Source organism: Plectropomus leopardus, chromosome 16, assembly GCF_008729295.1.
Source record: "Plectropomus leopardus isolate mb chromosome 16, YSFRI_Pleo_2.0, whole genome shotgun sequence".
Classification (NCBI taxonomy): domain Eukaryota; kingdom Metazoa; phylum Chordata; class Actinopteri; order Perciformes; family Serranidae; genus Plectropomus; species Plectropomus leopardus.
In genome coordinates, this window is record NC_056478.1 from 321,983 (window position 1) to 331,982 (window position 10,000).

Consider the following 10,000-nt stretch of genomic DNA (forward strand, 5'->3'; position numbering starts at 1 on the left):
TGTGTGTCTGTGTGTCTGTGTGTGTGTGTCACTGACAACACACACACAACTCAACAACAACAGCAGAAGAAGAAAAAGAGGCTGCAGACAAACATTGAGCCTGTTGGAGTTGACCTCTGACCTCTGTGTGCAGGTGGTGTCGTGTGCAGAGGACGAGTCTCTGAGGGAGATGGTGGAGGTCGCCATGCACCGGCTCCATGACGCCCTGAGCCCCGCCTTCTGACTGTGATGTCAGCGGCCGTGCGATGGCGGATCGGTGGGATTAAGGTTTTTGAGTTTTTTCACAAAGACGAAATCTTTGTTTGAAATCTGATTCCAAAGGAATCACCGTCAGCTGACGGAGCGACGGTCAGCTGATCCTTTTTCTACTCGATTTATCTGTAAACACACAAAATAAACAAACGTTTGTTCCCTGACACCTCGCCGTGGTTCTTCATGTAAAGAAGAGTCAAGACACGACAGTTTTAGGGCGACATTGAAACTTTCTGAGAAAAAAGTCAGAATATTTTGAGGAAAAAAGTAAATAATAAATGGAAAGTTAAATCTCAGAAACAGTTTAATAATATTTAATAATAGTAATTGTAATTGTCTTCACTCTGTTAAATTCATTTTACTTACAGATTTATTTAATATTATTTTTTATGCATTTACTACCATATTAATTTGTTATTAAATAATTTCTTTTTATCTCGGCGTCTGCCGAACTCTGTACAGGCTGATAAAACACATCACAGGACGTTGTTCCAAATTATTTCACAATAAATTTATTTCTCAGAAACAGTTTTCTCACACAAAAACAGTGAAACATTTTATTTTGAAACAGCAGTGGGACTGACGGGTAAACACAGTGACGTCAGAAACAAAAAACAAACATATTAATACTCGGTGAACGTAACAAAGATGTTAAACGAATATGGCACACGAACGCGTGCATACAGCGACACACAGACGGTAAACAGAGCGTTAAAATACTGACTGCAGTGCATTTAGATACCACAGAAGAAGAGAAGGCACGGAGTTCTGATAGTCATTTAACAAATAAAACAACAACAACAAACAACAACAACAAACAATAACAAACAACAACATGGCTTTCAGTTTAAAAAATAAAATGACACTTAAAAAAACTAAACCGAGAGGTACCCGACAGCCTGAGTGACACATCTGAAAATACCTCTGATTTTTGACTCAACTTTGATTTAAAGCCTCTTTTACTACAAATAAAAATATAAAAGTCAGCATCAGCCAGCAAAAGAAAAGATAAAAAGTACTCCTGCTCAGCAGAGTAACTAAATACTTTTATTTAGAGCAGCATGAACATCTGAAGCAGCTGCTGATGTTTTTCAACATATGGTGTGAAACATAAAAAAACCTGCTGCTTTTTAAAATTTGACGTATCTTTGGCTCTCGGTGCAGTTTGGACTTCACGGCTGCAACTGTTGATCATTTTCACCGTCGATTAATCTGCTGATCATTTTCTAAATTCGTGCTTTGGTCTGAGAAGCTCATCACGACTTCAAATGTCTGAGTCCAAAACAGAAAGTTTAATGTAACAATTAAGTAAAAGAATAAAAACGCAGCTCAAACCATCTGATTTTTGGCTTTTTTGCTTCAAAATGAATAAATTTAATTTGCAGCTCTGTTGGCACTGAAATATTTTTTAAAGCTTTTCAGTTTTGGACGGAAAAAAAACAACACATTAACATTTATTTTAGTGCAAGAAAAATCCAGAATCAGTCACCATGATGTCAGCGAGATGAGACCACAAAGTTGTGGGGCGTTCAGGGAACTAAGATGAGCACGGAGCATTCAAGAACAACAATTATTGCAGGATGTTTGGGAACTAAAATTAGCCCACGTGTTTTGCAACTGTAGTGGTTGTAGGCTGTTTAGGGAACACTTTTTGGCAGTGTATGCTGTGATTGTGGCGGCTTTGGGAACTAAAGTCAGCATGAGGAGTTTAGGTAGCAAATTATGGCAAGTGTTCAGAAACTAAAATGAGTTTTGGGCATTTGGGAACTCAAATATGAGTTAGGCGTTCTGAAACTATAGAGATTGTGGGGCGTTTGGGAACTAAAGTGAGTATGGGTAATTTGAGTGTTTAGCGTTTCTAAACTAAGAGTAAGCCAGCACGAGGCAGTCAGGAGCTAAAATGAGCGTGAAGCGTTTGGGAACTAAATGTGTGAGTGTGGAGCAAAGAAAGATGGCAGCTGACGCCGCTGTCGGGGAATATCTCGTAATCTGACGTCAGATCAGGTAAAAAAAAACCCAAAAACTTCTGTTTTCTCGCTTTGTTTGGTCACCTGATGAAGTCGATGAATATAGAACCAGAACTCGTTTCTGCGGTTTGATTCGCAACTTCGAGAGGACAGTTTGGACAGTTTGGACTTTGTCTCCATTAAACCAGAGACAGACTTTGAACCTCAGTGAGGACGGACCTTGAAGTGGACGCAGTCTTTGGGACAGAGCAGGTTTACAACACGAGTCACACCATGACCGTACCTCCTACAGGTGAGGACAGTCGTGTCCCCTCACAGGTGTGTCCCCTCAGCACTGCGTCTCCTTGGTGTCGATCTGGTGTTGTCTCTGCAGTCTGAACAGCAGCGCCTTCTCGCTTCGACTTGTCATGTTTTTCTCCGTGAGGTCTTCGAAGGAGCGCAGTGTGGCGCCCGCCGGCCGTCCGAACGCCTCCTCCAGAGCGTCCTCGTCCAGGTGCGAGTCGAGGCTGGGGTCCTCCTGGATGGTGGCCATGCGGGGGCTGTCCTCTTGGGGTCAGGGGCGGGGCCGGGGGCCGGGGGGGGTGCTGGTCTGTTGGGGGCCGGACGCCTGGAATCGCAACCCGGCAGAGGAGGTGCTGACAGGGAAGGTCGGCGGTTTGAAGATCCGAACAGACGCAGACTCCAGGCTGCTCAGGAGCTCGGCATTCTGGGAAAATCAACACTAACAGTCAGTGTGAAATTAAAGGAGCAGTCCGCTGATTTTAATGTTTTACCTCATTAACCCTTTAACGACAGACGACTCACACAATTCGGTTTAAATCAATGAAGTACAAAACAAAACATACAACTTTCACCTGACCTCACCTGGTCTCATCTGACCTCACCTGGTCTCATCTGACCTCACCTGACCTCACCTGGTCTCATCTGACCTCACCTGGTCTCATCTGACCTCACCTGGTCTCACCTGGTCTCATCTGACCTCACCTGGAAAAATCTACAGGTGGTACAGATTTTAGGTACATGAACATTTGAAGAAATGACGTCACAGTGAACAAAAACACTGATGGTGGTGTTTGAGGAGCGTTTCTGCTGCAGAGTTTAAAGGGTTAACTGAAACATTTTAAATCTGTGTTGACTCACGCTGGGAAAGAACAGGGACTTGGTGGTCTGTTCGTACTGCTGATCCAGTTTCTTGTCCTAAAGCAGAGAGAGAATGAAACAGCACAGTCACGTGACACCCAGAACGAGTCACGTGACATTTGAAAACTGGAGCTGGATCTGAGCTGGATCTGATCCGGATCAGCTGACAGGGACTCACCACACAATGGACCAGGATGCTGAAGGGAACCCAGAAGAGCAGTGAGAACGCCACCACGGAGCCCACGATGTTATCGGCGAGGAACTTCCCGAACGTGTTGATGTCCAGTTTGTCGATGAAGTCCCACAGACGCTCCACCACGTCCTGCACCTGCTTATTGCACTTCCCCTGCGGAGACAGCAGCAGGTCATGTGACGCTCCAAGTGTCCCATCACACCGACCCCCCAGGAAGTGCCCCAGGCGCTGATGCAAATTTAGCATAGTGGCCAAAAATGGAATTACAGTGTCCGGGTCGGTCACGTGGCGCACACTGACCCAGAAAGACTTTTCCTCGTTGACTCGCATCGGGAAAAAGACGTCAGTAAATCAGTAAATAATTTTACTGTGAGCGTCAAAACCCAGGAAACAACTCATTTAACAAATTTCATACGCCAATGAGCAGCTCTCAGTAAACGAGGCCCCGCCCCCAGCACCGTATCCAGACTTCCTGTAATGCATCTGCTACATCATAATACATCCATGGATCACACCGGAGACAAACAGGGAACTCACCGCTCCGTCACAGAAGCCCACGGTGCACGGTTTGCCTTTACGCAGGAACAGGAAGCTGCCCGTCTCGTCCTGGTAGGGGGCGCAGACGCCGCCGCTGCTGCGACAGCAGACTTTGCACGACGAGTTTGTTTCTGCACCAAAGAAGAAGAAGAAAGAGCCGCTTTAGTGTCAGAGCAGCAGGAGACGCTCGCAGGAGAGAAATCCGTGCAGGTCTTTTCTCTCTGTTTGTTTTTGCTGACTGAATCCTCCAGCTGAGGGAAACTAAAATAAACACAGGGAATTTGGGAACTAAAATAGGTGCAAGGTGGACACTGGAACTAAAATGTGCATGGAAAGCTGGGAACTAAAATAAGAACAGTGCTCTATGAATGCATGGTGTGTGGGAACCAACTGGAGTGAGGGGCGTTTGGATCAGAAATGAGCACAGGGTTTGTGGGAACTAAAATGATAGCAAGATGTCTGGGAACTGAAACAAGCAGGGTGCGATTTGGAACTAAAACATTTGCAGGGTGTTTAAAAACTAAATGGGTGCAAAGTGTTTGGGAACAGAAATAAGCATGCAGTGTTTTGGGAACTAAAATGAGAAATGTAATACTGAGACTTTTACTCAAGTGAGGTTTTGGTTGTAGTACTTCTACTTGTAGTGTAGTACTTTTACTGTGTAGTAACAGTACTTTGTGTAGTGTAGTGTAGTATTTTCACAGGGTAGTGTGTTAGTACTCTAACATGTAGTGTAGTACTTTCATGGTGTGGTGTTAGCACTTTTTCATTTAGTGTAGTATTTTTACAGTGTGGTATCAGTACTTATAACTTGTAGTGTAGTATTTTCTCAGTGTGTAGTGGGTACTTGTAGTACTTGCTCAGTGTGTTGTGAGTACTTGTAGTATTCGCTCAGTGTGTAGTGAGTACTAGTACTGCAGTAGAGGTACCGTTGCAGGCGCAGGGCTGCAGCTTGAGGACGGCCTGGCAGAAGGGGACACACTCTCCATTGAGACACTCGCCGCTGTCCAGGCAGACGGTTTTGTCCAAGGCGTTCTCTGGCGGGGGACACTCGCTGCTCTTTCCTGTCAAACACAAAGTCCTCAGTGTCTCTCAGCGTCTCTGAACAGCTGGCAGTCGTGTGACCTTTGACCTGAGGCTGACCTGTGCAGTGCGAGTGTCCTTTGCAGGTGGCGTTGATGGGCTCCTGACACACTTCGCCTTCTAACTCGAACATGCAGTTTTTACAGCACGCGCTGTTCCTGTCACTGAACACAGACAGACACCGGTCACTGGAGACCTGAACCTCTGCACTGAGGTCAAATACTCTAAAATCCACTAAACGTCCTGAAATCCTAAAAATGTCCTAGAAAAAAAAACGAAAAACGTCCTAAAGTCCTAGAGAGGTGTATGGGGCTCTTTGGACCGGCCCCTGGCCCCCCTTTGTTCAGACGTGGCCCTGAAGTCTGAAGTCCTGCAGCGCAGAGTCTCTGCACTGAAGGATCAGGTCTCAGCTGGAGACACAAACTGAGAGTAAACAGGAAGCAGCAGTGTGTGTGAGCTGCAGCTCAGAGGAAAACACACACACACACACACACACACACACACACACACACACACAGCAGCTCAAACAAACAAACAAACAAACCGTGTAAACAGAACAGTGTGTGGTGTGTTGTTGTTTGTCTCTGACAGCTCAAACATGTCGGGGATCAAACGTGTTCGTACACGTACACACTGAGCGTAAAACGCCGTCCAGCTGTGAGCGGCTCGGACTAACAGCCGGACGGCGGTCCCACCTGCACTGAGCTCCGGCCTTCAGCCGGCACTCGGCGGTGCAGCAGCGGTCGGAGTTGATGTGCAGCAGGCCGGGGTCGCACTCCTCGCCCTGCTCCACCCGGGAGTTGCCGCACACGTTGATGTTCCTCTGCTTGAAGCAGGTCCGAGCCTTCGCCCGCAGACGCTTCACGATGGAGCGTTTGCTGCAGTTGGAGAACATCTGGACACACAGGAGACAGTTAACTTGTCATGTGACGCATACGTGTCAAACCTCACACAGGAACCAGACGCCACCTTGTTGTTGACGTGGTCTCCGCTCACGGCGATGGGGTACATGACGTACTTCCCGCCCTGGTCCTCTCGGGGGGCGCAGTACGGGATGTTGTCGGGGTCGTGTTCCGCTCCGAAGTTATGGCCGAGCTCGTGAGTCGTCACTAGGTCCGCCTCCTGTGGAGACAACGTAACCTTTTGAACCTCGCCGCACCGCAGCTGTCGGCTTACACGACTATTAACCCCTTAATGCCCGCTTTAATACCACACACACTCGTACCGCTCTGAGCACGAAACACACTTTTCAAAACAGGCTTTAAAAGATATTAAACATGAATATGATTTTCTACTTTAAACCAACATCAGTCCTGATCAAAAATATCAAACATCCGTCCGTTGGCACAGTTTTAACCCTTTAAATGCCAGCTTTTATCACATGATGCCACTATGTTAAAAAAACAGAAAAGTTAGTGGACTGATTTCACTGTGACCAAAGTTTTGCTGGAAAATGACGGAGAAAAAGTCCAGATAAGTTAAACTTTCCTGTTACTGATATTCTGTGATTTACTTTTAAGTTACCTTTTATTTTAAGATTTAATTGCAATGTCAGAAAAAAAGTTCATAAAATCGCACCTTTTATATCTATATGTATAGCATTTTAAAGACGTAAAGAAAATGAATTAAAGACTTTTTAAGAGTAATTAAGGCCTTATTTTTTGATTGATGAATTCAAAACCTTTCCAGTTTTTTGGATCTGCGGGGACGCTGTTAAATGATCGCACAGAAACCGTCGCCACGCTGAGGAGAGAACAGGCTTCCTGCAGGCGTGAAGATCAGGAGATCCTAAAAACTAAAAAACGCTCGTGGACAGAGAGGCGACCTGCAGGGAACCAAAGCCGATCATTAACACATTAACACCCGGAGCTGAGAGACAGAAATGTCTGACGTTTGCAGAGACGTCTGTCTTTTACTTTTACGGGAATATTTGATGAATTCTTTCTTTTTCACAGAATATTTTAGAGCTTATCGCACTAAATTACGTCTCTGTGCTCACAATCCATCTGCAGCGCCGCCACTTGAGTGTAAGCGAAGGTGAACGTGGCGGACAAAGAAGGTACGTTGATATTTAACCCTTTGAAAACTGAGCAAATTGGCCTGATTTCTATCAAAGACATGGAAAGGTGATGAGCAGCTTCACAGGAAAAAAAATTAATATAAAGTTACAAGATAATTACCCGAAAATAAGCACAAAACAAAAGAAAATGACCTAATGAAAGTTTAAAAAAACATACTCATATAATAGTTTAAAATATATAATACAAGAATTATAAGTTTAGTTTTCTGGAAATTTTTCCCCATTTTTGATAATATTTTATAAATCCCCCTGCTCATTTTTGGATCTTTTCCGTTTCAGTTGCTCGTTATGTTTTTGAGAGAAACAAAGCAGTTTTCTCAGATTTCGGAAGTGTGAAAGGCGCCTGAGTCCAGGCGTTAAAGGGTTAATAAACTCTGAAGCATGCTCTCAGAAGCTTCTTCACTTTATTTTTGTGCTAATGAAGCGTTTTATGTCCAAACCTTCTCTGGATGTGGACAGAGCGGACAGGAAAGGTTTCAGCGGCCCACCTTGGTGAGGATGGTCTTGCCGTAGTTCTTGGTGCTGGTCAGACCCGTGTTCAGGTAGATCGCTCTCTGCTCGTTTGTCGACGGAGGACAGGCTTCGGAAAAAGACGGATCAAAGTTAATGAGTCTGTCACCTGATTTCGGGTGTTTGGGGACAGTGGACGGCTGTGACGGGGCCGCGGGACTTCACCTTTGGAGCAGAGACCTCCGGGGATGTCCAGTTTGGACGGAGCCACGTAGGCCAGACCCAGAGTGCCCTCATCGAAGTCCTGATAGGTGAAGAGGTGAGCCAGGCACACGTTGGACGCTTTCTCTGCGATGTCCACGCTGAACTGCTGCAGAGACACAGACAGGAGGAGACGTCAGATACGCTGTGAGTTATTGATCTGTTATTATCTCTGATCTATTTCAAGGACTTTTCCAGGACTTAATGAATTTAGACAAACTTTAAAGACCAAACATTGTCTGAGAGGACCGTCGATTCTCCTCATCGCTTCTTTCTCATCACCGTATAACAGTTTTTTGAATATTTACTCTTTAAGAAATGAAAAGCTCAAAACTTTCAGGGTATATTTGGTTTTCTTAAACTTATCCAGGCCTGGAAATAGTTATCTGCATATTCCATGACTCTTCCAGGTTTGTCACGACCATGCGGACGCTGTTAGGAACACGTGAGTCTGTCAGGTTTTACCTCCAGCAGCTTCTTGACGTCCCAGACGTCCCGACCCTCCGCCGGACTTCCTCTCATGTTGAAGTGACTCTTTCCGCGTTCGACCGCGGTCGGGATCTTCTCGATGATGATCTGACAGGAAACACGGGGTTAACTTTTCAGCGCTCCAAATGTTCGTTTTTAAAAAAGAGAGTTCATCACCTGCTGGATCTGAACTCCGTAACCGATGAACTCTTCGTCCCACGACGTGTTTCTGTAGATGTCGTCGACGCGGTCGATCAGCTCGATCTGAAACACAGTCGGGCGGTGAGCGTCGCTGTGTGGAGATGAAGGGGTTAAATTAACGGACTGACGACTGACCAGGTAGTTGAGGGTGGTGCTCTCCTCCCGCCGGCCCATGTGTTCGAAGAAGCGATGGTCGGCCACCAGCAGCAGCGGACAGGTGTTCTTCGTGTGGTCGTACACCTGACGCTTCCCTCTGAACACCGACTCTGACCACAGAGACAACCACACACCGCGAGTTATTAAAATTACAATTAAAATAACCACACACCGCGAGTTATTAAAATAACCACACACCGCGAGTTATTAAAATTACAATTAAAATAACCACACACGATTAACCTAATAGAAGAAACATAGTCGGGGGGGGGGGGTCGAATAGAAGCTTTTCTTTCACATTAAAAGCTCTTTTTTTAACCTCGTTAGAAGCTGATATTTTCACATTAAAAGCTCTTCTATTTTAACCACATTAGAAGCTGATGTTTCACATTAAAAGCTGATGTTTCACATTAAAAGCTCTTTTTCCACATTAAAATGATTCCTGAGCTGAGTCACACAGAGGCTTTTGTTGTGAAGCAGCTGTACAGTAAACTGACGTTGTTTGTCTCGCAGGGTATTGCTGATTGATTGATCGATTGATTGATTGACTGATTGATTTTTCGGCATTCAGAGCTGAAACCTGCCGACCTGCTTCCCCTCCGTCCTCCAGCGGGGTCGTCTTGACGCCGTCAGGGAGGAGGTGGCCGGGGTCGGAGGTCACGTAGCCGCAGACCGACGGCTGGTGCAGGCGGCTGAGGTTCCTGATGTCCTCTGAGCGATAGATCAGCAGACGACCGTCGGCGGGCTCCGACGTGAACCTCCACAGAGGCTGAGCAGAGAAGAAGAACCACGTGAGGAACGATTCTGCGGCCTGAAAACCGTTTACGTTTTTTAATTCACGATTATTTGTTTGGTCTGTTAATGCCCGTTACGATTCACGCAGCCCAAGACGACGACTTCTGATGTCATTTTGTCCGACCAAAAGTCCAAAATCCAAACTCATTCAGTTTTACTTCAGTTTCCATCTTTACTCCAAAAATTCTCAAAGTCAAACAATAAAGAAATCAACATATATTTATATAAACAGACGGTGTTTCGTTTTTTTGTAGATATTCAGCCTGTTTCTTCCTCACATGGATGAAGATTTTACCGACAAACAGAAATCGAGTGTTTCACCTCGACGTTGTACTCGGCCTCGTCAGTCAGGATGTGAGCCGAGAACTCGTGGTCGTCAATGTGAGCCTGGACTCGAGAGTTTTCCTCCCCTGCAAC

The 10,000-nt window shown here is 45.6% G+C and overlaps 1 protein-coding gene across 1 annotated transcript in view; it reads right to left on the reverse strand.

The window, feature by feature from the left end:
* Positions 1 to 2,694: 2,694 nt before the first annotated feature.
* LOC121955712 (disintegrin and metalloproteinase domain-containing protein 17-like) overlaps positions 2,695 to 10,000 on the reverse strand; it is a 9,221-nt gene continuing 1,915 nt past the window's right edge. The window contains exons 4-18 of the mRNA XM_042503773.1: positions 9,905 to 9,993; positions 9,377 to 9,557; positions 8,768 to 8,898; positions 8,609 to 8,695; positions 8,429 to 8,539; positions 7,928 to 8,072; positions 7,741 to 7,832; positions 6,142 to 6,294; positions 5,868 to 6,067; positions 5,233 to 5,336; positions 5,019 to 5,153; positions 4,090 to 4,220; positions 3,538 to 3,705; positions 3,360 to 3,416; positions 2,695 to 2,925 (exon numbers count right to left, since the gene is read on the reverse strand). Coding sequence (XP_042359707.1) covers positions 2,773 to 2,925; positions 3,360 to 3,416; positions 3,538 to 3,705; positions 4,090 to 4,220; positions 5,019 to 5,153; positions 5,233 to 5,336; positions 5,868 to 6,067; positions 6,142 to 6,294; positions 7,741 to 7,832; positions 7,928 to 8,072; positions 8,429 to 8,539; positions 8,609 to 8,695; positions 8,768 to 8,898; positions 9,377 to 9,557; positions 9,905 to 9,993 — 1,937 coding nt within the window. The 3' untranslated portion in view covers positions 2,695 to 2,772. The remainder of the gene's footprint in view (positions 2,926 to 3,359; positions 3,417 to 3,537; positions 3,706 to 4,089; positions 4,221 to 5,018; positions 5,154 to 5,232; positions 5,337 to 5,867; positions 6,068 to 6,141; positions 6,295 to 7,740; positions 7,833 to 7,927; positions 8,073 to 8,428; positions 8,540 to 8,608; positions 8,696 to 8,767; positions 8,899 to 9,376; positions 9,558 to 9,904; positions 9,994 to 10,000) is intronic.